The 27,027-nt window shown below is 44.7% G+C and overlaps 1 protein-coding gene across 2 annotated transcripts in view; it reads left to right on the forward strand.

Moving 5' to 3' along the window:
• Nucleotides 1–27,027, forward strand: part of LOC121538167 (helicase ARIP4-like) — a 58,221-nt gene that overhangs the window by 15,967 nt on the left and 15,227 nt on the right. Inside the window, exons 1-6 of one of the 2 annotated variants that reach the window (XM_041845963.2) lie at nt 7,176–7,733; nt 23,088–23,331; nt 24,039–24,175; nt 24,353–24,490; nt 26,321–26,541; nt 26,810–26,992. In XM_041845963.2, the coding sequence (XP_041701897.2) occupies nt 7,700–7,733; nt 23,088–23,331; nt 24,039–24,175; nt 24,353–24,490; nt 26,321–26,541; nt 26,810–26,992 (957 nt within the window). In that variant the 5' untranslated portion in view covers nt 7,176–7,699. Of the gene's footprint in view, nt 1–7,175; nt 7,734–23,087; nt 23,332–24,038; nt 24,176–24,352; nt 24,491–26,320; nt 26,542–26,809; nt 26,993–27,027 lie in introns of those variants that run through there. The other variant, XM_041845962.2, reaches the window with a different exon arrangement.

The raw sequence follows: 27,027 nt of genomic DNA on the forward strand, positions 1-27,027 counted from the left end.
GTTTGCCAAAAGGCACCTAAAGGACTCAGATCACGAGAAACAAGATTCTCTGATCTGATGAAACCAAGATTGAACTCTTTGGCCTGAATGCCAAGTGTCACGTCTGGAGGAAACCAGGCACCATCCCTACGGTGAAGCATGGTGGTGGCAGCATCATACTGTAGGAATGTTTTTCAGTGGCAGGGACTGGGAGACTAGTAAGGATTGAGGCAAAGATTAACTGAGCAAAGTACAGAGCTCGGTGCTTATTATTGGATGTATTCGGTTAAGAAATCCAACATTTTGCATATACTAGTAATGAAATGTTAGAGAAAGACCCCACTGAACGTTTCAGAATGTGAATAATATCATGTTTGTCTTGTTAAAATGTATTTTATAACATAAGGAAGTTAAATTTAATCACCAAAGTGCATTTTCACCCACCATGGGCAGTTATTTCCCTCTCCTAGGCTCTCTGTGCTACTCCCTGGGTTGTGGTGACGTTCACACAGCCGTTTGTGGGTATGTCACTGTGACACTGTACGTTATGAAAGATGGTCCTCTACCCCTCCTCTGCGCAGCTATGCCTCGTTCAGCACAACTCTACTGCAGCCCCGCTGCACAAGCACATACACATACATGTTTTGTTATAGAAATAGTTGGTTCCCAGTCAGGAAAATGGATTTCCCTCAACATTAGGACTGTGAATTTCCAGGGACATCAGAATATGATATTATCACAATACTTAGGTGCCGAAACGATATGTATTGCGATTCGATACTGTGATTTTATTGCGACTCGATGTAGTTAACATATTGTTCACCATATGTCTGCTGCAGAGATTCGGGAATAAAAGTGCTGAAAACAAATTGGCTCCCTATTTAAAAAGATTGTTCTCAATCTATGAAGGGAAAATACTGTTTTGGTGCAGGTACACCCAACCAGCACAACAATAACATTGTGAAATTGTCGATACAATATATTATCAAAAATAATATCCCGATATGTAACTATCAAAAAAAGAAATCTTCCCCCATCACTACTCAACATGTAGGCTAGCTACTGTACTTTAGCTCTGCTCAGTGTCAGAACTTATGCACTCACTCACACTCCTACTTACTCTCTGTCACGCCGACACGCACACGTCACATACACACACGTCAGACATGTATGTCCACATTTACCTAACCCTACTCCCCGTCTGTACTCTATACCCCAGCCCGTCTGGATGTTAACATATTAACGGATTGCTGTAGGATGAAGGTCACTAGTACCAACGGCAGCCCGGTGAAGTGAGGATCACTCCCTCCCTCTGCCATCTCCATACTAAGTCTATATCCGTCTAATTTCTTCCTATTCCTGTCTCTTGGTTACCAGATATCTATCCATATAGCTGCAAGCAGCCGCTCTGCAGGTGCTGCACTGATCCATCAGCTTCAACACGACAACATGATTAGGGTTGCGTAATTCTAGTTACAGTGAGGGGAAAGAAGTATTTGATCCCCTGCTGATTTTTGTACGTTTGCCCACTGAAAAAGACATGATCAGTCTATAATTTTAATGGTAGGTTTATTTGAACAGTGAGAGACAGAATAACAACAAAAAAATCCAGAAAAACGCATGTCAAAAATGTTATAAATTGATTTGCATTTTAATGAGGGAAATAAGTATTTGACCCCTCTGCAAAACATGACTTAGTACTTGGTGGCAAAACCCTTGTTGGCAATCACAGAGGTCAGACGTTTCTTGTAGTTGGCCACCAGGTTTGAACACATCTCAGGAGGGATTTTGTCCCACTCCTCTTTGCAGATCTTCTCCAAGTCATTAAGGTTTCGAGGCTGACGTTTGGCAACTCGAACCTTCAGCTCCCTCCACAGATTTTCTATGGGATTAAGGTCTGGAGACTGGCTAGGCCACTCCAGGACCTTAATGTGCTTCTTCTTGAGCCACTCCTTTGTTGCCTTGGCCGTGTGTTTTGGGTCATTGTCATGCTGGAATACCCATCCACGACCCATTTTCAATGCCCTGGCTGAGGGAAGGAGGTTCTCACCCAAGATTTGACGGTACATGGCCCCGTCCATCGTCCCTTTGATGCGGTGAAGTTGTCCTGTCCCCTTAGTAGAAAAACAGCCCCAAAGCATAATGTTTCCACCTCCATGTTTGACGGTGGGGATGGTGTTCTTGGGGTCATAGGCAGCATTCCTCCTCCTCCAAACACGGCGAGTTGAGTTGATGCCAAAAAGGTCCATTTTGGTCTCATCTGACCACAACACTTTCACCCAGTTCTCCTTTGAATCATTCAGATGTTCATTGGCAAACTTCAGACGGGCATGTATATGTGCTTTCTTGAGCAGGGGGACCTTGCGGGCGCTGCAGGATTTCAGTCCTTCACGGCGTAGTGTGTTACCAATTGTTTTCTTGGTGACTAAGGTTCCAGCTGCCTTAAGATCATTGACAAGATCCTCCCGTGTAGTTCTGGGCTGATTCCTCACCGTTCTCATGATCATTGCAACTCCACGAGGTGAGATCTTGCATGGAGCCCCAGGCCGAGGGAGACTGACAGTTATTTTGTTGTCACCTTCTCACCAAGCTGCTTGGCGATGGTCTTGTAGCCCATTCCAGCCTTGTGTAGGTCTACAATCTTGTCCCTGACATCCTTGGAGAGCTCTTTGGTCTTGGCCATGGTGGAGAGTTTGGAATCTGATTGATTGCTTCTGTGTACAGATGTCTTTTATACAGGTAACAAACTGAGATTAGGAGCACTCCCTTTAAGAGTGTGCTCCTAATCTCAGCTCGTTACCTGTATAAAAGACACCTGGGAGCCAGAAATCATTCTGATTGAGAAGGGGTCAAATACTTATTTCCCTCATTAAAATGCAAGTCAATTTATAACATTTTTGACATGTGTTTTTTCTGGATTGTTTTGTTGTTATTCTGTCTCTCACTGTGCAAATAAACCTACCATTAAAATTATAGACTGATCATTTCTTTGTCATTGGGCAAACGTACAAAATCAGCAGGGGATCAAATACTTTTTTCCCTCACTGTACATTCCCCAAATTCCCAGGTTTTCCTGAAATCCTGGTTGGAAGATTCCAGATTTCCTACTTATTCCTTCTTGAATCCTGGAATCGTCCAATCAGGATTTCTGGAAAATCTCTTGACTTTTGGGAAAGTTAACCAGAATTTTGCGACCCTAAACATGATTCATTCGAGTCATCTTATGGTCCCATTGTGGCTTCCATTCACTGTAGTGCAGAAATACACTTTCAGGACACACCTTAAAAAGTGATGGGTGCTATTACCAGTGGCCATTTGAAAACAGAATTGCTTGTGTTTAAACATTTAACACATTTCTGGAAAAATCTCTGGTATGCCGTAAAGGTCTTCAAGCTGCAGGCAAGGTTCTTGACCTCGTACATAACATATCATGTACCCTCAGGTCGGCAGTCTTTTTCTTTCCTTCACAAAATATGAAAACACTCAAAATAATTGTCTTCTCAGCCACTGAGCCACATATGTATCAATGATCAACTGTCATGTTGCCGTTCAGGTTAGCTGTAACTATATGAGCCTCTGAATTGGGCCTATTTTTCCCCATCAAGTCAAATAAATTCCACACCATCCTTAGTACACCACTAACAAGCAGTGTGTTGATGATATCTGTCTTAGACCATGGAAGATAGAGCGTCACAGAGAACATGGTGTCTTTTGCGGCCATGTAACTAATGTGACAGATTTCCTGTTATGTTGTTTTTGTGCCCACACACACACACACACACACACACACACACACGGAGAGGAAGCTTAATGCATGTGTTTGTCATAATTGGAGCAGCAACAGCCTGTAAGTTGCCATTTGACTCATGAATGCTGGCCAATGAACTGTTCGTTCTCCTATGTTACTTGGATGAGCATATTAAGTTTATTTTGTTTTGTGCCCTTTCTGCCTCCCTCCTCCTCCTCCTCTCTCTTTCGGGTAATAGTCACAGAGCACCGTCACCCATGCCACCTGCTCTGCGCTGTTACTGTCGCCATAACAACCAGAGCCTGGACCCTTTCTCTCTCTCAAAGTCGTGAGCTTGTTTTTCTTCCTCTCTCTTTCTCTGTATCCCTGTTTTCTCTTCTCAACCAACCCTTACCAACGCTCCCACGGGACGTTCCGTTCCCACTTCCCTCCTCCTTCTTTTCTTCCTCCCATCCCTGGCTCCCCATCTGCCTTTGGTTCCCTTATGTTGGTGTGAGAGCTCAGCTCTGAGATGCTATGTTTGTGCCCTCTTCCCCCTGTGCTGTGTCCGTCCACCTGCCCTGAACCCTGTCCCCCAGAAGATGTTTTATGCAACCGGGCCCAACTCCACAGGTTTTTCACTGCCTACTCACCCAGCTGAGACATACAGTTCAAAACAACACCAACAGCCACACATTGAGGCAGTGGAAATGTACAGCTAGGGTGGCAGCGGAGGTCAAACAGACCGAAGGTTTGCCATAAACAAAGTATAGAGTGACTGGCTGTGTGAAGCAGGAGGACAGGCTACAGGCACTGAGGTAGACAGGCACTGAGGTAGCACAGGACTTTGAAACAAATAGTTGAGGGTGGTTGAGAGCAGATGAAAATACCCTGTAGACAACAAGACCAGGCGGAGGCTCTGGACAAGGTCAAGGGTGTGTGTGTGTGTGCATGCATATATTGTGAGGCCATGGATGTGCAAATTGTTCAGACAAGCACACACGTGTAAGTCCTCTGCATTATTCGGTGGCAGATTGTTTCATTTAAACGCCCAAAAGGACTCTTTCATAAGCACTAGTTAGGCTTTTCATAACTGCAGAGAGCACACCCAGGGCTGGTTCCAGGGCTGGTTCCTCGGCCCATCAGCAGCTCCTGTTTCTCGGTCAGGTTGAGTGAGGGTGTGGGTGTGTTACCTGGATACTGGGTGAGCAGATCGGGAGAAAGAGGGATAGGGGACTGGAGACACAGCTGGGCCTGGGGAGAACCATAATGATCGAACAGACTGGCAGGGCAGGTACTACAAAGGCTGTGTCACACTGTCAGGAAATAGCTGCTCCCCATCAAAGACAACAGATGTTAAGAGTTTTATGTGTGTGTGCTATAGAGTTTTTCATGCTTGTTTGTGTGCGTGCACAGGGCTTTAAATTAAATATTTTCATTGGTAGCAGTGGTTCTCCCAATTGTATAGTAGTTAGGAGCACAACACAACATTTAGGAGCACCAGCATTTATTTATTTTTTTACTCGGTTGAGGAATATCCTATGTTGGACCTATAGCTACTTCTGAGGCACATGTTGTGCCCTAGAAACTAATATGTGACCCTGTAAATACATTTGTTTATTATAGCAAGCTAAAATGTTGACACAAATACCTGTCATTAAAATGAGTCATTTGTGGAATATTAGGTGTCTACATTGTGAAAAGCACTATTTTCCTATTGAGATGCAGTAAAGTTGTACACTCTCTTTAAGAACGTTGTTAGTAAGTGAACACATGCAAGAGGTCAGTCATTCATTCATTGCTATGATCATTAATATCCTGAAGAAGCTATCCCTTTTCCTTTCTTTCTGTGTCCCCAAATGTTCGGAAATAGCTTTCTAGTAAAGTTACCAGGTTGTTAGCTAGCTAGCTAACTGAGGTAACATGACTGAACAAGGTGTAAACAAATGGCCTGCTAGTAGTTTCAGAACAGCCCGCAACATGGAAAAATGTAATATATGGCCAGCCAATCGTCCATAGAAAGAAAAACATTACGCCTGTAATATGGGTCATATCTTTTGAACTGTTTGTGTTAGAAACAAGCCATTTTCACTGTAGAAATGGTACAACCATGATGCTAACAAATATGCGCTCGCTTTTTTCTCAAAGGCACTCTGAAACAACGGTAGGGAGAATCCTAATCATTACAATAATTTCTGGTGCTCCCATATAAAAATTCCAGGTCGTAGAGCAAAATATTTAGGAGCATATGTGACCAAAATGGACCCACTTTAGAGCCCTGTGGGTGTACTTTGTTGTGTGTGTCTGTTGGTGAAAATAGTAGGGAAGTCTGTTTTGTACAGCAGTAAACAAATCCAGCACATTGTTTTGTCTGTCCCTGCTTTCCTTCTGCTGTGTCACTCTGACTTGGATTTAAATGTTGTTAATCAGTGTCAATTACTCAGTCCATGCCCTCCCTTTCATTTGCTGAGACTGATTATGTAAACAGAGAGAAATGTGAGCGAAAAGACTTGAGCGAAGGAAAGGCGTGTCAATGGAAATGTGTGTTAGCGTGGCATGTGAGCATTGGGGAAACAGCCTACTCTTTGGGATGAGAGGAGACTTAAAGGAAAAACCACTCAAAAACAATATTTAGGATTTTTTAAATAATTAGTCCACTGTTGATACAGTCTCAATGTTTTGCATGTTAGCAGTCAAGTTTTCAAGATATTGGACTTTCAAAAAGCAAAGTGTCACCAGCCACATCATATGAAAATACCAAAATATAGTTTTTGAGTCATGTATTGTCATGCTAGCAACCTTCACAGGTCTGGTTCTACCTCTTCTTTCCCTTCCTCCCTCCTTCTCTCTTGTTTCTAGCTCTTTCCTCCACAAGGTGTGGAAGGGAGTGTAACGATGTGAGGTACTGTGTGCAGACTCCACGTGTATTTTGTAAAGTGGTCTGGGTAAGCTGGATGGGGTCCCGGGATGTGGGTCCGCAGCATTGTTTTGAATGTCCCCTTTTCTTTCATTTTCCTCATTCCTTCCTTCCCCCTGTCTGAATGAACTCTCTTACCTCTGTTACCTAAGGCAGCCTTGCTAAGGAGGTGGTGTCTGCTGACATCATGCTGACACTCTGCCGGTGGAAGGGGGGTTTGTGACTGGCAGGCAGGGCCAGGCTGCTTTCAGCGCCTCAGTTTTATAATGGTCACAATAGCCTTCTGTCCCTTGTGGCGGTGGCCCTGCTTACAGAAACATGCACTCTATACTCTGTGAGACTGGGGCAGCATGACCGAATGGAGCTGACACGGATACTCTGGCTTGACGAGGACAGACATGAGACCCATTCCAGAGTAGGAGTAGATCATCACTCATACAGAGGTGATGGGTAAGTGTCTAAATACTGAGGAAGGGGGAATCTGGCTCTAGCAAGAGCTGAATGGCAGTGGAGAGAGGTTTCATAGGTTTTATCATATTGTCAAGTTTTGGTATACTTTATATGTTTACTACTTAGTCTTTGAGAGTTTCTCTCAGCTTGAGCATCTTTGGACTTTCTCTCCATCCTTCAATAGTCCATATGTGCGTACATAGACAGCCCCCCCTGACTAGGGACCCAGCTCCAGCATGAGAGCTTATGTAAGGAGTTTTTAGTAGTTTCCTGGTTGCTGTGAGCCTGACTCGACTCACATTGCCAGACACTCACGGGTCCAGTCAGTCAGTAAGCCAGTAGGAAAAACAGCTCATCAGATAAACGGATAGCGACAGAGACAAAGGTGAACAAGAAGCTAGGTTCTGCCTTACAGCTTTTGAGGCAGACTTTTTCAACTAGAGGAAGTGTTAGTGAGTTTGGGAGCAGACAGAGGTAGTCGGACTTGGACCACCTATTTCCTCGCCATCAGAACAGGGGAACAGAGAGAGACTACTCAGAGGAGGGGCAAACGGGTACCACCGCACGCCCTCTACAAGCTTTCTGGACACCCCACACCCCACACACCACTCACGGCGACTCTAAGCATGCTGCTTCTGGAAGAGTCTGAGACCTTTGCAGGTAGGTGACCCTCAGAACCCTGCTGGCACACTGACCCTTCTCAGTGGGAGCGTCACTGATCCTTATGACAGCAGCATGTGGGGGTGAATTAATAAATGATGACCGGAAAAAGAAGTGTGGATGGATTATTTGTTGTGAGTGAGAAATTGGGATGATGATGGTGATTTAACCAGGGTGTTTTACATGAGTTACTGTCTTTGAATTGGAGTTGTTTTGTAACGTTGTGCAACAGCGTTGTGTAACGCTCCCTACTTATGCATTAGTTTGACACCCGCTAGCCTTTCATTCTCTCTTTTCTCTCTCATGTTGTTCTCTGTTGGGGAGCGCTCAGATGTTTTGTTTGATCTGGGGGCTATTTGATTGACTTTCTATGGTAACCTAAACAAGTGGCAGTGGGAGGAATAGTGTTATATTAAACAGTAGGAGTCAGTCTGGCTGGGTGCAGCATAAGGAGAAACATATGGTCAAATACAACAACCATGTGTTTACATACGACATACAGGGATGTGGCCACGTTGTTTTTAGCCTGTGGTTCGGTCTCGTTCTCCTCTTTCTTCTTTCTGTCCATTCCTCTGGTTTTGATAGTTGATTGGATGGACAATTGTGATGTGATCCCAGTGTGGCCACCTCTAGATGGTCATGGGGGCGTTTAAACGAAATTGGGATCATTAACGTTAAGAATAATATTTTAACAATTGAAGCGCAGGAGGCTCAACTCCAACTGTTTTGGTGCCCTGGCTACCACGCAAGGGTTGCCTCTCGCTCATTAATATCCTAGCGTACTCATTGATGATAGGACCTGCTTTACTGAAGTTGCGAGACATTGTAAGCCAAGAAATTGGGAGATGCAGCATTCCATTGCGAGATACAGCTTTTGATTGCCAATAGATAGGCCTAGTGCACGGTTCTGACTCTGTCTGTCTGGCCGACCTGCCTATACTGTGCCACTCCCCTCTCTCTCTCTGTCCCTCGCTAGCTCGCTATGAAAGATGCAAGTGTTTGTTCTCGGATGTACGGCAACGAAATGCCGTTCCAAAAATACAAAATCTTGGAGTCGATTCCTAGCGGAATTGAGTCTTGACACTCAGAAATGGGAGTCGACACCAGGAGTTGACGTACAAGGAGTCGGAATCAATTATTTTGGAGTCTACTCTCCACTATGTCATCGTCATTAACAGTTAGAAAAATGGCAGAGAAAGGCAAGAGACAGCAGCAATACTTTGAGAAGTTAAATGAGAAGGAAATGCAAACTTTGCGAGGTGGAATTGAGGTACAGTAATGGTAGTACAGGTGCAATGCTTGACCATCTAAAAGGGACGCACCGTGAGACCCAAACCGTTGCTTGCAGCAGCGCAGCTGCATTGTGAATTCACGTGGAATTTAATGATTTTTTAAAACGCTTTTAACAGAAAACCAATAAAGAAATGGCAATTTTAAAGGTTACGAAAATGTTTCCATTTGTCACATCCCTATTGCCTATGTCAATCACATTGGCTGATTTACAACACTGTCACCATCACAGAGTTGTTAACACACTGACAATGTCCCCAAAGTAGGATCTTTTGAACCCAGAAGATCCTAGCAGGGTTCGCACAAGGTGCTTGAGGTGCTTAAAGTACATGAATTTGGCACTTTGAAATTCAAGTACTGGAATACCTTGAAAAACATACATTTTCTCAAGTTGGTACTTGAAAAGTACTTGAATTTTAATGAGAGGAGAACAGAAAATTATCAAATATGTTAATATGAAAAATATTAGAAAAATGTATTGGTCTTGCAAATTAATTTCCAGGCAGACTTACCGAGTTTTATTTCCTCACGTGTTTCGTGCTCTGGTTCCCAGGATATTGATGTTTTATGAATGGATTTTGCCAGACCCAACAAGGGATGTAGTGGAGGGTAAACGCCGTTTACGCATCTTTTTATTTGTAAAATAGCGTTTACTCACGTTTTAGTTATTTATCGTTTACGCACTTATTGCGTTCCCAGCGTTGATCATCTAATCATGTATGCTCGTTATGTTTGTCTGCTCCCCCGGATTTGCTTTGTTAGCAGCGCATTCACCACTCTGTCCTACGGGAAATTACCGTGTCAACAGACATCCCCCAAACAAAAACACCTTGACTCTCTGAGAGTGAGTGTACAACTAGTAAACAGTTGCTGATATTTCAGTCAGATGTCTAGCTAGCTAGGTAGCTCAAGCGCTCTGGCTGTTAGCCAGGTAGCTAGCTATGGATAGATGGATGAAGTTAGAAGCTAACGTTGAATGGAGCCTGACCTCAGAAGGAGAAGCTGACTGAAATTAAGCTAGCTATAATCAAAAGATGGGCTACTATGTTCTTATAACAAAATACCTTTTCTTTACAGAGAGTAGTGAGACAGACAGTGTTAAGTCAGGCTGTAATGAATGACGCAAAGGAGATACACAGCGAGAGGAAGCATTGAAGCAAGCAGGGAGAGAGGTTAGTAGTACAGTGGTTCCCAAACTTGGGGTCGGGGACTCGTGGGGTCACCTGAGAGAATATTTAATCTTATCAAACACATGAATAACTTGTTTCTCTTCAAATGGGTATAGAATACTATGTTAGAATTCACTTTCATGTCATTATGTGTTGGGACAGCCTGTGGGACCTAACATTTTGTGAAATATAAAGACAATTTAAATATAAAGACAATTTAATATAATGTACACTGAACAAAAATATAAACGCAACATGCAACAATTTCAACGATTTTACTGAGTTGAAAAAATCAGTAAACATCATCAGTGCTGACTTACCACTCATGTATAGTGCATTCGGAAAGTATTCAGACCTCTTCCCTTTTTCCACATTTTATTACGTTACAGCCTTATTCTAAAATGGATTAAATAAAAAATTCCCTCATCAATCTACACACAATACCCCATAATGACAAAGCAAAAACGGGTTTTTAGAAATGTTTGCAAAAAACAGAAAAGAAAAAAACAGAAACCTTATTTGCATAAGTATTCAGACCCTTTGGTATTTTATCAGGATCCCCATTAGCTGTTGCAAAAGCAGCAGCTACTCTTCCTGGGGTCTACACAAAACATGAAACATGACATAATACAGAACATTAATAGACAAGAACCGCTCAAGGACAGAACTACATACATTCTTTTTTTTAAAGGCACACGTAGCCTACATATCAATAGATAATCACAAACTTTCTATGAGACTCAATGGCGGTCAGGTGCATTTACCTGTGGTAAATTCAATTGATTGGAAATTATTTGGAAAGGCACACCTGTCTATATAAGGTCCCACAGTTGACAGTGCATGTCAGAGCAAAAACCAAGCCATGAGGTCGAAGGAATTGTCCGCAGAGCTCCGAGACAGGATTGTGTTGAGGCACAGATCTGGGGAAGTGTACCAAAACATTTCTGCAGCATTGAAGGTCCCCAAGAACACAGTGGCCTCCATCATTCTTAAATGGAAGAATTTTGGAACCGTCACGGTGCAAGTCTGTAGCTGCGCTGTGTCAGCACAATGGACAGAGCGCGCTGCAATGTGTGTAGGGGGCTATGGAAGGTCACTGGGCTGGCCGCCCGGCCAAACTGAGCAATCGGGGGGAAAAGGGCCTTGGTCAGGGAGGTGACCAAGAACCTGATGGTCACTCTGACAGAGCTCATGAGTACCTCTGTGGAGATGGGAGAACCTTCCAGAAGGACAACCATCTCTGCAGCACTCCATCAATCAGGCCTTTATGGTAGAGTGGCCAGACGGAAGCCACTCCTCAGTAAAAGGCACATGACAGCCCACTTGGAGTTTGCCAAAAGGCACCTAAAGGACTCTGACCATGAGAAACAAGATTATCTGGTCTGATGAAACCAAGATTGAACTCTTTGGCCTGAATGCCAAGCATCATTTCTGGAGGAAACCTGGCACCATGGTTGGGGCAGCATCATGGTTGTGGCAGCATCATGCTGTGGGATTTTTTCAGTGGCAGGGACTGGGAGACTAGTCAGGATCTAGGGAAAGATGAAATCCTTGATGAAAACCTGCTCTAGCACGCTCAGGAACTCAGACTGGGGCGAAGGTTCACCCTCCAACAGGACAACTACCCTAAGCACACAGCCAAGATAACGCAGGAGTGGCTTCGGGACAAGTCTCTGAATGTCCTTGAGTGGCCCAGCCAGAGCCCAGACTTGAACCCGATCGAACATCTCTGGAGAGACCTGGAAATAGCTGAGCAGCGACGCTACCCATCCAACCTGACAGAGCTTGAGAGGATCTGCAGAGAAGAATGAGAGAAACTCCCCAAATACAGATGTGCCAAGCTTGTAGCGTCATACCCAAGAAGACTTGAGGCTGTAATCGCTGCCAAAGGTGCTTCAACAAAGTACTGAGTAAAGTGTCTGAATACTTATGTAAATATGATATTTCCGTTATTTATTTGTAATAAATGTTTAAAACATTCTAAAAACCTGTTTTTGCTTTGTCATTATGGGGTATTGTGTGTAGAAAAACTATTTAATCCTTTTTAGAATAAGGCTGTAACGTTACAAAATGTGGAAAAAGTAAAGGGGTCTGAATACTTTCTGAATGCACTGTCTGTAGTAAATAAGTAGTGAAACTTATTATTGAGTAGAACTTAGTAGTGACGAATAGTAAGTTAGTTGCTGTTTTTTTCACGAGGTTGTGGCGATATACTGACATCTGGTGGCGACAAACAATTGCATAATAGGAACTATTACGAATTGATGGTCCTTGAAAATAAATACTAGTGCTTGAAAAAGTACTTAAGTCCTTGAATTTGACTTGCCACTGTCTGTAGATGTGTACAAACCCTGTCCTATGATGTTTGTTGCGTTTACTGTGTGACTGGCCCGGCTCCTCAAGGGGGCTCAGCCCCCTCAGTTTTAGTTTTATGTTCCTATATAAAAATAGCCAAAAAGTTCAAATGATTGAGTGACAGGTTGGTGCAAAATCTATGGCTGCGCTGTGTCAGCACAATGGACAGAGCGCGCTGCGCTGTGTGTAGGGGGGCTATGGAAAGTCACTGGGCTGGTTAGGTATGATTCAAAAACGCTTCTCATCTGTGCTAGGCTAAGTGAATAATGTGAAACGCCTCCGACTGTAATATTTGATTTTGATTTATAAAGGCGGGGTCAAGTTTACCGTTGAAGCTGCTTTACGCAACTCTGCCTCAAACCCCACCACTACGGCGTTTAGTTAGCGTCTTAGCTAGCTGTAAAAAGTGTTAGTGTTATTCGCCTTAGCCTATTTAGCTAGCTTGAACCAGCTAATCTGCCACTGTGGATATCAGAAACAAAGCCAAAGGAAAGGAGAGCGATGAGCAGCAGCATCACACCACCGAGGCCACCGCCAAGCCCAGCAGCGATGAGTGCAGAGCCTGCACCCCTTGCACAAGCACAACAAGGATAATGGCTCCACAGCCCCCTCCACTTCCGACTGTTGCTGACGATCTTGGAACAGAGGAGCCATCCCAGGTTAGCCTAGAATCCTACCCTATCCGCAGGTTTTCTGTCAAAGGTTCATTTAATAGCAACTGGTTCATAGGAAGATGCGAAACGTTCTATCTCTGAGGGTTGTTTCCTGTGGAAGACGCTGTAAAACACACAACAGCTGTAAAACACACAAGAACGACTTGCTTGGGGCTGTTGAAATTGCTGCAACTAGAAACACACACACCCTGTTCATGGGAAAGGGCTGTCATACATTGTTGATGGCAACAGAAAATGTTTTTGTTTGTGAATACCGAATCTACATTGTACGAATGTCTGTTTTGTAGGTAGTTTATGTGATTGGGTGTGTACATGATTAGGTATGTGAATGATAAGGTGTGATTGTGTGTACGGGACGTGCGGTTCTTGGGATTATGTAACAGCCAGAGGCTGCCGTTACATAAGTGTCCTTCTGCCTTAGTCCGTGCTCACCGCGCTGGTGGCCTGTGTGTGTCAGCAGAGGTAAGAAATAGAGGCAGAAAATGGGTCATCTTATTGTGCTTCCTTGCCACAGGGTGGTAAGAGCAGGGAGAGAGGAGAACCAGTTGATCTCATAGATTTCAATACAGCCTATTGACCACTTAACCCTTTGTTCACATCTGCAGTACTCTGAGATCTTCCAAATTGGCACATCTTGGCCTTTCTCACGTTGAATTTACAAAGGAAGCCTTATATTAGGTTGATACTGATTGTGTCTTTGTGAATAATCTCCGCCGGCTCACATGGTCTGTGTGTAATGTATACCCACTTGTTGAGAGTTAATCAAGCGCATTACAACTCCTGGTTAATGCCTGCTAGGGCCTATCTGGTAAATCCTTTGGCCTGATGTGAAGCTGATAACAACTTCTGAAAAGTTGCCCTTTATTGAAGCTTCCAGCAATTTCTCTGCTCTGTGACCTGTAGTTGTCCAGTGAACATGTGTTGCTGCTGTGATGCTGAGCGTAGGGTCTTCTCTGGTTTTTGTAGTAAAACTCACTCGTGCGCTGGATTATGCGTAATCTATAATCTCTTTACTGACCTAGATGGAGAGAGGGAGACCGCTCTAGTAGTGACATTTTTTCTCCTTTTTCAGTGGGTCAGTTCACTCACCCTTTTTTTAAACGTGTGTGAATGGAATTCTCAGTGTACATTTATCTTTTCCCTAATCAGACTTGGTCTTATTCTTTTCGGCTCCTAGTAGACCAAAAGGCCGCCTCAATCAGAAGCACTGTGTTAGTTTATCTGGTTTGGTGGTTTGTGGGATCTGCAGAATTAGTCCATTTCTATTCTGCGGCAGATCTTCTGGTATGGCTGCCTGGTAGCTAGTGTGACAGAGGCCAAACCTTGAGCCTGTTGAACAGCTGTGAAGGTGTCCGGTCTAAACCTGCAGGCTTTGGGCTTCTGGAACTGGAGTGGGCCATTTGTCGCTGTGGTAACACGCTCGCCCCTGAAAAATGCTGCTAGCAACCCTACCTACCACAGGCCCCCTCTGACCCAGCTTGAGGTCTCTCACCCCTCGCCCTCGCAGACGCACTGTCTGTGACGTTGGCCCAGTCCCGCGCCGCCTGCAGACCGGTTGTGTAACTCAGTGGGTCAGTGCGAGCGTCAGCAGGACAGTATGAAGTAGGAACATGACACACACACAAATATGTAGGCCAGGAAACAGGGCCTCTGAAACACTACACTCAAGTCATTTATGGACCTAAATCAGCACCGGTGTCACATGTCCACTCCACTCAGATGACATTCTGAAAGCCAACTGTGGTTTCAACTAGTGATGGGGAGAAAAATTGATAGTTACATATCGCAATATTATTTTGGACAATACTATATTCATACTTTGACTCCGAAGTATTGATTTGTACAATTGTATTGTATATTTTTTTGCTAGGTAGCGTTAGCTAGTGCTAGTCGGTTGTACCTGCGCCAAAACTCTGGTGTTTTTCATCCTATAGCTTGTTCTCCATCTTTTTAAATAGTGAGCCAACATGATTTCAGAACATTTATTTCCATGACTGATCAAAACAAATTTCCTCATGCTCTCTTGTCTCTCTACAGCAGACATATAGTGAGCAATATGTTTGGAACATCAAAATCACAGTATCGAATTGCAATAAATATAGAATAAATATTGAGAATCGCAAGACATATAGTATGGGCACCTAAGTATCTTGATAAAATTGTATCGTGAGGTCTCTGGGAATTCCCAGCCCTAGTTTCAACTGTGTTTCTCAACTCCTCACATATTTTATCGATACCAACACATATTTCATCTACCGTAAAACTTCAATTAATTAAAACATCACTGAACACACCCGGTGCTTATTAGAGACGGGCTTCTATTTGAGCCAGGCTTCTATTTCTTTACTTACTTTTTTCTGGTCTACCTCAGACAAACGTTGAAGACACCATTCTCTCACTTGTTTTGGATCAATTCCAAAATGCCTGGCTGTTTCCTTGCACAAATTTTGCTCTGCGAATTTTATCACTGCCAGCTTGAATTTGATGTCGCCATGGCTAGCAACGATGACGGATTAAATTGTTTTTTTTTGTTTTTTTTAATGCACATGACTGTGGGAATATCAGCTGTGTCCATAGTGACCTTGTAAACAATTCATTTAGACCCAGCGTTTTTTTGAAACAGGTGTTTATTTGCTGGAATGTGTTCTGATGCCCAGCTGTTAAATGGGACAGGTGGCTATTTTTAAGTTTTACTGTATACCAACACCAACATTCAGGGGCTTGATGATTTGATTAGTTGCCGGGGTTGAATCAAGTGTGCTAGTGGTGGAATAGATCAAATAGACTTTGTAAAACGACTGGGTTGAGAAACACTGGGTTAAAAAGTGCATGGAGAAATTAAAGTGGTACTCTTTCCAGATGATTAATTGTCTGAGTGGCACATACAGGGAGACTATGACGACCTTGAGCCACTGTTATCGTTTACCAATCAGCTCCTCTTCCTCTTGTCGTCATGGCACCCCCTGTTATTCTCCAGGGCACACTGCCACTCTGAGTTGATAATTGTCTGCCTTTGGTACTCAGTTCTACGCACATGCTGCAACTCTAGCGCTGCCTGTAAAGCAGTGTTACATAAACAGCCAACCAGCGTATCACGGTTGTGTAACCCTGTGGCTTTCTGAAGACGCCCCTACCCTACACCCCTCCCATGCCAGAAGCCCCAGCCCCTCTATACGAAGGAGTGGTCAGTCAGTCAGCCACAGGGAAAGAGGAGAGAGGGAGGGGGTCGGTGGAGGTCTGCTGCGTATGTAAATGTGACGCTCCTTTAAGAAGCACAGTATGCATACGAGTCAAATGAATGTGAAAGAGCATGAAGTGAAAACGTGGTCTGCATTCTCCATGCTTCTGGACTGAATTAGGACAGGAAGTTGAATGGTAGTCCGTGTCGTCGCTGTGGTGACCTTTTGTGTTATGGTATTATTTATTTATTTTTGCCTCAAATGCCTCCAACATGACCCCACCCCACTTTCTGCTTCCCTTCCCCTCCCCCCAAAGTAGACCCACACCCCCTGCCCCCAGGCCCAATGATAATATAATAATAATATGCCATTTAGCAGAAGCTTTTGTCCAAAGCGACTTAGTCATGTGTACATACATTTTTACGTATGGGTGGTCCCTGGGATCGAACCCACTACCCTGGCGTTACAAGCGCCGTGCTCTACCAATTGAGCTACAGAGGATGATGTCTGTAGATAAGACACAGTGAGACACTCTTCAGTCAGAGGACTAACGTATCCCCTCTCCCATTGTACAGTAACTGCTTTATGCGGTTGTGTAATCTAGTGGAATGGAACCAGGCAGGAGAATTATGAATGAGTGTGAATTCTATATTCTCTGAATGAGGGGGATTACTAGCTAGTGGGTTTAGAGAGACCAGAGATGCTGTTTTGGTACACTGCATTGTTCATCTCAACTAGGCACAGCAGAATTTTCAACACAAAATGTTACCACAGAGTAAACAAACATGCAGCTTAGTGGTGTACTGTAGGGGTGGTGGGGGAGCCCTGTACACTGTTCCTCTCAGATGCCCTCTGTCCCCCTCCCGGCCCCCAGGAAGGAAACCGTGTTGGGGGGTTGGTGGTGTCGGGTCCTGAGGCCTATTCTGCGGCATTAGAATTTTTTTACTGGTTTATTTCCTCGCCTCGGTTCATTTCACTCCATGGCTGTTTTACTCTTTGATATCCCAGCAGTCCTTCGTCAGACCGCCCCTCCCTCTAATGGGGTTAATGGGGTTGGACGGCTGAGTTTGGGGGGCCAGGGGGATTGATTTAACCCATAACCCTGTATTATGTTCCCCAACCTTGTGTAATATAGTCTGTTGTGCTACAGTGTCACGCGACGCCACCTCCCCTTTTATCTCACTGGCTATTATGATTGGACGACTGCCACGGCTCGCTGTGTGTGTAGTGTCATTGCCACGGAGCTAGTTCACTCCCTCCCTGCTCACAGAAACCAGGGGAAAGAGGGTGTGTGTGGTGTGTGTATTGCCATGATTTGTTCAGTACCATTCAGAAGGATTTTTTGGTTTCTTGGGTCCTGTGTTGGGAGAATGGAACTTTATTTTGGTTATGTAACAGTGGGTTGTGTAATTTAACATCATGTCCCGACTGTCTGGTTGGACAGTGCTGACGTTCTCCTCAAGGTGTGTGTGTGTGTCCACTGGCAATTCACTTGGTCAGAGGCTCCTATAACAGTAGTAATCCATAATCGCTTGATGATATAGATTGATGCTGTTAAAATTCTTGTTTGGATGCCGGCTAGCTTAACGTGGCCTGATGAGGCTTTGGTCTACATGGTAAAACATAACCTACCATCCCACATCACCCCCTGGTGCCAATTGGCTTTTGTCTTGATGGCAGGAGGGGGGCGTCAGAGGAGGGTTGGGGTAATTGGCAGGAGGGGGGCGTCAGAGGAGGGTTGGGGTAATTGGCAGGAGGGGGGCGTCAGAGGAGGGTTGGGGTAATTGGCAGGAGGGGGCGTCAGAGGAGGGTTGGGGTAATTGGCAGGAGGGGGGCGTCAGAGGAGGGTTGGGGTAATTGGCAGGAGGGGGGCGTCAGAGGAGGGTTGGGGTAATTGAGGATCTTGATAATCAAAGCTGACCTAGCTATTAATAGGCTTAGCGCCGGCAGTTGCATAAACATGCTTACTATACCGGTCACGCACATTAGGCTTGGGCGGTATCCAGATTGTCATACCTTCATACCGACCTTGTGCCATCCTGGGATATTTGGTAATATTGGCACTGAACACAAGGGGCGCAATTTTCAAACCCCACTTAGCATCTGTAATCCGAAGGTTAGCAATGCTAACAAGTACATGTTAAATCCCCATATAATATGCTAACTAAATGCTAACGAGGGCATTGCAAACATTTTATACAGTCTCTAAACTATTTGCAGGACAGACATACCAGCTCATAAAGTTATACAAGTAACTCAAATGCCACTCACCGTTTGCTGCACTCACAAAACAAATATTAGACCGCAAGGCTCTTGATCCAGGAGGGGTTTCTCTGCTGTTACCAAGCGAATGCTTGATTTTGGAAGAAGCTAACCACTTAGCTCGATAGCTAACTAGCTACTAAGTTAGCAAACCAAATGCACAACTGCAGAGCATTTAGCACATTTTCGACTTAACAGTTAATAGATATCTAGCTGGCAAAAATTTAGTTGTGAAATCCATACAGTAACTAGATCACCTGGCTGCAGCTAGCGACTGGAACGAGCTGCAAAAAGCACTCAAATTGGACAGTTTCTTCATTCAAATCAAATCAAATTGAATTTGTCACATGCGCTGAATTCAACAGATGTAGACCTTACAGTGAAATGCTTACTTACAAGCCCTTAACCAACAATGCAGTTTTAAGAAAAATAAGTGTTAAGTAAAAATAGATGAGTAGAAAATACAAATAACAAATAAATAATTTAAGAGCAGCAGTAAAATAACAGTAGTGAGGCTATATACAGGTGTACCGGTACAGAGTCAATGTGCGGGGGCACAGGTTAGTCAAGGTAATTTAGGTAGTATGTACATGTAGGTAGAGTTAAAGTGACAATGCATAGATGATAAACAGAGTAGCAGAAGCATAAAGGAGAGAGTGGGGGGGGGGGGCAATGCAAATAGTCAGGGTAGCCGTTTGATTAGCTGTTCAGGAGTGTTATGGCTTGGGGGTAGAAGCTGTTAAGAAGCCTTTTGGACCTAGACTTGGCGCTCCGGTACCGCTTGCCGTGCGGTAGCAGAGAGAACAGTCTCTGACTAGGGTGGCTGGAGTCTTTGGCCATTTTTAGGGCCTTCCTATGACACTGCCTGGTATAGAGGTCCTGGATGGCAGGAAGCTTGGCCCCAGTGATGTACTGGGCCGAACGCACTACCCTCTTTAGTGCCTTGCGGTCGGAGGCCGAGCAGTTGCCATACCAGGCAGTGATGCAACCAATCAGGATGCTCTCGATGGTGTAGCTATATAACTTTTTGAGGATGTGAGGACCCATGCCAAATCTTTTCAGTCTCCTGAGGGGGAATAGGCTTTGTCGTGCACTCTTCACGACTGTCTTGGTGTGTTTGGACAATGATAGTTTGTTGGTGATGTGGACACCAAGGAACTTGATGCTCTCAACCTGCTCCACTACAGCCCTACTGATGAGAATGGGGGCGTGCTCGGGCCTGTTCTTTTTCCTGTAGTCCACAATCATCTCCTTTGTCTTGATCACATTGAGGGAGAGGTTGTTATCCTGGCATCACACGGCCAGGTCTCTGACCTCCTCCCTATAGGCTGTCTCCTCGTTGTCGGTGATCAGGCCTACCATTGTTGTCGTCAGCAAACTTAATGATGGCGCTGGAGTCGTGCCTGGCCATGCAGTCATGTGTGAACAGGGAGTACAGGAGGGGACTGAGCACGCACCCCTAAGGGGTCCCCGTGTTGAGGATCAGCGTGGCAGATGTGTTGTTACCTACCCTCACCACCTGGGGGTGGCCCGTCAGGAAGTCCAGGATCCAGTTGCAGAGGGAGGTGTTTAGTCCCAGGGTCCTTAGCTTTGTGATGAGCTTTGAGGGCACTATGATGTTGAATGCAGAGCTGTAGTCAATGAATAGTATTCTCACATAGGTGTTCCTTTTGTCCAGGTGGGAAAGGGCAGTGTGGAGTGCAATAGAGAGTGCATCATCTGTGGATCTGTTGGTGCGGTATGCAAATTGGAGTGGGTCTAGGGTTTCTGGGATAATGGTGTTGATGTGAGCCATGACCAGCCTTTCAAAGCACTTCATGGCTACAGACGTGAGTGCTACAGGTCGGTAGTCATTTAGGCAGGTTATCTTAGTGTTCTTGGGCACATGGACTATGGTAGTCTGCTTGAAACATGTTGGTATTACAGACTCAGTCAGGGACAGGTTGAAAATGTCAGTGAAGACACTTGCCAGTTGGTCAGCGCATGCTCGGAGCATACGTCCTGGTAATCCGTCTGGCCCTGCGGCCTTGTGAATGTTGACCTGTTTAAAGGTCTTACTCACATCGGCTATGGAGAGCGTGATCACACAGTCATCCCGAACAGCTGATGCTCTCATGCATTCTTCAGTGTTGCTTGCCTCGAAGTGAGCATAGAAGTAATTTAGCTCGTCTGGTAGGCTTGTGTCAATGGCCAGCTCGCGTCTGTGCTTCCCTTTATATTCTGTAATAGTTTGCAAGCCCTGCCACATCCGACGAGCATCGGTGCCGGTGTAGTACAATTAAATCTTAGTCCTGTATTGACGCTTTGGCTGTTTGATGGTTCGTCGGAGGGCATAGCGGGATTTCTTATAAGCGTCCGGGTTAGAGTACCGCTACTTGAAAGCGGCAGCTCTACCCTTTAGCTCAGTGAGGATGTTGCCTGTAATCCATGGCTTCTGGTTGGGGTACGTACGGTCACTGTGGGGACGACGCCATCGATGCACTTGTTGATGAAGCCAGTGACTGATGTGGTGTACTCCTCAATGCCATCGGAAGAATCCCGGAACATATTCCAGTCTGTGCTAGGAAAACAGTCCTGTAGCTTAGCATCTGTGTCATCTGACCACTTCTTTATTGACCTAGTCACTGGTGCTTCCTGCTTTAGTTTTTGCTTGTAAGCAGGAATCAGGAGGATAGAGTTATGGTCAGATTTGCAAAATGGAGGGTGAGGGAGTGCTTTGTACACGTCTCTGTGTGTGGAGTGAAGGTGGTCGAAAGTAATTTTTTTTTGTACACAGTGTATCTTGTTAAATTGGGTTATATAACCAATATACCAGAGGTCACAAAGGGGCTGTATGAAAGCTTATGGAACTGGATTCAGAGCAACATAAAGGAATCATTTTGTAGATTGAGTTAGTCGAGGAGAGGGCGTTTTTATGTAATTTGTTTTTCAACTCACTGTTGGCTCACCACCAGCCTCTGTCATTGCATTATATACAAAACTTTTCTTCCTGTTTTACCTTTTTTTATGTTAGCCTGTTTTAGTCAGAGGCTTTCCTTGCTGGGTTTTCCTGACGGTGTAACCTTATTCCTTATATAGTGCACTACTTTTGACCAGGGTCCGCATAGCTCTTGCAGTCTGCTTCTGAGAGAGATTATTCTGGGTTGGACTGGACCAGACTTGGCTCAGGATGGATGTTCTGGCCTGACAGATGTTGGGTCAGTCTGGGTTCAGTGGGTTGTCTATGCTTATGGATTTCTGTGTGGAGCAGTGATGTTTTCCTGGTTGAGAATAATTGTGCAGTGTGATTCTGAGCAGGTCAGGACAATACAGGACTGGGTCAGGCTTGGGTGACAAGCTGGGGTTAGGCTATAGGTCAAAGAGCCATATACAGTGCCTTGACTTATTCCACATTTTGTTGTGTGACCGCCTGAATTCATTAATCTGTGTTTGAAATTCACTGCTCGACTGAGGGACCTTACAGATAATTGTATATGTGGGGTACCGAGATGAGGTAGTCATTTTAGAAATCATGTTAAACGCTATTTTTGCACACAGATTGAGTCCATGCAACCTATTATGTGACTTAAGTACATTTTGACTTCTGAACTTATTTAGGCTTGCCATAACAAAGGGGTTCAATACTTATTGACTCATGACATTTCAGCTTTTCATTTTTAATTAATTAGTAAACATTTCTAAAAATATAATACCACTTTGACATTATGGGGTATTGTGTGTAGGCCAGTGACACAATCTCAATTTTATCAATTTTAAATTCAGGCTGTAACACAACAAAATGTGGAAAAAGTCAAGGGGTGTGAATACTTTCTGAAGGCACTGGATCTACAGTGTCTATTTGACTCTGGGTTAGGTGGGGCTGGGTTGAGCTGTATTGGGTTGGATTGGGCCTGGCGGTGTTGGCTACAATGAGACAGTGGAGATGTATGTGGTTCATACTGAGAGGGGGGGGGCTGTTTATGTGGGCAGTAACTTTGGTTTAATCATCAGCTTTGTCAGTCAGTCTGTCCAGACCCATGAAGCACCAAAAGCCCCAGACCCTGCCCTTAGCCTCAGCCCTAGTGGCCAGCCCCTGCGCTCAGGGTTTCATAAACTCTCCATATTTATGAGCACTTACATAAGCACCTCAGATCTAGTTCAGGGTGTCTCCTGTCTGCAGGGAGGCAGGGAAGGAGGGCAGGACAGAGTCGTATCAAGCTCTGACCAAGTTACTCCCTCTTAAACACAATAAATCTTTAATATAAATCCTTCTGGGTCAGTAAAAAAAAACTGTTGAATCAGTCTGTACTTCTCCTTCAGTGATGGAGAAATCCATGCCTGTTATACAGCATACCTTTATTGGTATTCAATCAACATACATTTTCATTGATTTACGTTTTGCATATCAATAATATGAATATCTCCTCCCTCCGTCTCTCTCCACAGACCAGCCTCATAGTGCTCCCTTCAGCTCGGAGAATGAAGCGCAGGGAGGGGACTCTGCGGGATGGCAGTGCATCACCCCATCTACCTCACCCTCGGGGGAGACGCTGTCCCACCCCTCTGCGCAGCCCCCCTCTCGACCGTCCTCACGGCCCGAGAGCCAAACACCCTCGCGGTCCCTGAGTGAAACCAAAAAGAGGTCCCACTCCCACTCCAACAAACCCGCACACATGAGGAGGAACATCAGGTATGACCTCTGACCTCTTACAACATTAAAACTCGCATATATAGAGAACATCTAATATAGGCCCTTAACCAACTTCAAAGATACAATGAACAGCAATATTCAACCATTAATTCCCTAACTTGTGATCTTAATCATCTATACATACAGCACATGTATGAATGAAGCCTTTAAGTAGAAGATCTCTGTATTACTCAGTCTGGCAAGAAGTCAACCATGCTGCCATGAGTGGGATTATTTCCCCAGTGTTTATTACATTATTACAGCTCTCTCTCACACACAGACAGATACACACATACGGCGATAAACAGACGTGCACACAAATACACACTAAACCAGCGTTTCCCAAACTCTGTCCTCAGGACCCCAAGGGGTGCACGTTTTGGTTTTTTGCCCTAACACTACACAGCTGATTCAAAGCTTGATGAATAGTTGATTATTTGAATCAGCTGTGTAGTGCTATGGCAAAAACCAAAACGTGCACCCCCTTGGGGTCCCGAGGACAGAGTTTGGGAAACCCTGCACTAAATACATACAGCATTAGTAATGTACTGTATATCCCCATGCGATCTGGCATGCTCTAGTCAGTCTGTTGGCCCTATAACAGAGATGGATGCCTGAGGCCTGTTCTGATATCTCTACTCTCCCTCTCCACTTCTCTCTCGCTTTCGCTCTCGCTCTCTCGCTCTCTCTTTCTCTCTGTGATGTAGAAAGCTATTGAGGGAGCACCAGTTGGAGGTGGTGACCAAAGCTGCCCAGCAGGAGGAGCTGGAGAGGCGGGAGAGGCTGGAACAGCAGAGGAAGGAAGGGCACTTCCCCGTGCCCCTGCTACCCGAGTACACACCAGGTGAGGACACACACACGTGATTGATAGCTGGAGTGTGAAATCAAAAATATATTTGTATTGAAATTGTATACTCTTGAAATATAATATATAATCTCAATATCATAATAGAAATGTACTGGTTGATACTTAACACACTCCGGTAACTAACCACTGCATCTCTGTCTCTGTCCCCTCCAGGAGATCTGTCTCAGAGTCTGTCTGCTAGCGTGGCCGAACGGGACCATGTGATCTGCCTGGACACCATTTACAGCAGCACTAATGTCAGCGAGGACGACTCCAAGGCTCTGATCACAGAAGCACATGCCCCAAAAGAAGGTGAGACCCCAGTCACTATGAGACACCGATTAGTATCGCTCATTAAAATAGAGAAGACTCAGGGTCTGTCACACATTACATATTATTACACATATATTACACATGTAATAGAGACTGACTGTGGTCCTCCTGTGCCAGACGGCCAGACTTCCATGTTTGATATACTTGGTAATGTTATGACCCATTTCTCTAGCCTTTCAATGTCACTCATTATTACCTATAAACAGAAATGACCTTTGAACCCCAGGTTTTGTAAATGGGATCAAATGTGGGTCAGATAGTTACTGTATGTCAAGTATGGGAAATGGTCTCGCTGTGTACTTTATGAAAGTGCTTCATGAAATATAGTCAAAATAGTGCTCCAAATAGCAGCATGGGGTAGTTAGGGACTGGGACTGGCTCTGAGCAGTCTTAGATGGATTAGCTGGCTAGTGAAGGAGAGTCGCTGTAGTATAGAACTACATAAGCTCTGGTGGGCATCATGTGCTTTTCCTCCACTGCCATGACACACACACACACACAAACAAACTCTGTCACTTATTAACACACAAACACACACACACCAGTCTGCTTGTGGACATAGATCCACCCTGAACAGATCCGTTCCCAATTGAACACCCTTCCAACCCACCCCACTGGCTTTATCAGAGACCAGTCTGGCGTTGCTAGGTCCTGGTTAAGAGGGAAGGCAGATAAGGTGACTACGTCTGGAATGGAAGTGGGTTTATGGAGCAAATAACTGGTTAACCCCAGCCAGCCCCAGCCCAGGCAGTGCGGTGACATTTCTGCCCAGGGTTATGTAAACCCATCCTCCACTACTATAATCCAGCTTGTATAACCCCCTATTCGCTAGATTTATATAAGACCTCTATCGCCCTCCCCTCTCTTCCCCTCCGCCATGCCACATCTAAAGTCTAACAAACGTTACTTATCACTTAATATAGATGATGTGGAGAGCCATTTAGAAGATATGGATTTTTTTTATTACTTTTTTAAATTTCGTTTGGCAAACAGATTTTGACGTCGCTATTTGAAACGAGGACAGGTCAGGTGGGAACTTTTTTAAAAGATTTGTTTGCCTAAAGATACTAAGACAAATATGATGCCTGAAAACATTGCATTTATTTTATAGAATTTGTGAAAACACATGCCATGTTTTGGAGAAATTGTGTATTATTGAAACTAATAAAATATGATATTTTATTTATTTGTATGTTAGGCAGTATTGTGTAACATAATTATCTAAATTATTGATTTGATCAAAAGGCACCTGCACACTGCAATGGAAACTGGGTATTATGTAGATCAGGGATGGGCCACTTTGATGGGGGCGGGGGTCACAAAAAAAAAACAGAACTCATCATGAGGGGCCGAAGTGGCTCACGAGCAAAACATTTTAGCGGCACTTCTCCTGACAGGGAAGATTTTTTACAAAAATACGTTTTACAGCTAATTTCCTGCAATTCTACACATTTTGCCATAGGGTGGAGGCAAATGTTTGCAATTTGTAATATAACTGATGATCAATGGGCCCCACCCCGATCGGTAATTCGACCATGCTTACTACAAGTTTAGATAGCTGGCCGCAAGACTAACTTAACAATCTAATTTCGGAATTGCACCTTGTGTATTCTATTATTCTAACGCTCCACAGTAAGTTCAGACCCCGACTGAGTCCCCCCAAAAATAATACAAATTGGTCCGTGGGCCTACAAAAGGGGGCCGCCAGTTGCCCATCCCTGATGTAGATATATATGAAATGTTTCTCCATTTCCATCTACAATACTCTTCTAACAAAAACCTATTTTCTTTTTCCTTTCTCAACCATAGATGTGATCGAGCTGAGCTCCGACGAGGACGACGCCCTCCAGATTAGCAGCGAGTCCACCAATGAGGTGGAGAACCGGTCGGCGGCGACCGGCGCCCACACCAACGACGCTGTGAACCAACCGGACGCCCAGGGGCGTGTCTTGGTCAACCTGAACCACCCAGCCGAGGAGGCAGACGTGTTCCTCTCCTCTCACCTGGCCCGGGCCGTCAAACCTCACCAGGTACTGCTGACTCAGTACAGACATGGATTCTCTTGTTAGCACAGGCAGCCTAGCAGTTTATATAGGGACAGTTTCCCTGATCCATATTAAGCCTAAAAAGCACTTTCAATGAAGATTGTCTGTTTCTGGGAAACTCCATAGAGCCCATGGAGACGAACCATTAGATACAATGCAGTCAAACAAATTCAACAATTAAGTATTTTCAATCTGCTAATGAGTTGACTTGTAAAGATCTCACTTCTGTCTCTCCCCCCTCCTGATCTGTCAGATCGGTGGGATCCGGTTCCTCTATGATAACCTGATTGAGTCTCTGGAGCGCTATGGGAGCAGCAGTGGCTTTGGCTGTATCCTGGCCCACAGCATGGGCCTTGGCAAGACCCTGCAGGTCATCTCCTTCATAGACATCGTGCTCAGACACACCCAGGCCCACACCGTGCTCGCCATCGTGCCTGTGAGTGACTACCTGTACTCTGTTCTCTCTCTAAA

The sequence above is a fragment of the Coregonus clupeaformis genome, chromosome 24, assembly GCF_020615455.1.
Source record: "Coregonus clupeaformis isolate EN_2021a chromosome 24, ASM2061545v1, whole genome shotgun sequence".
NCBI lineage: Eukaryota > Metazoa > Chordata > Actinopteri > Salmoniformes > Salmonidae > Coregonus > Coregonus clupeaformis.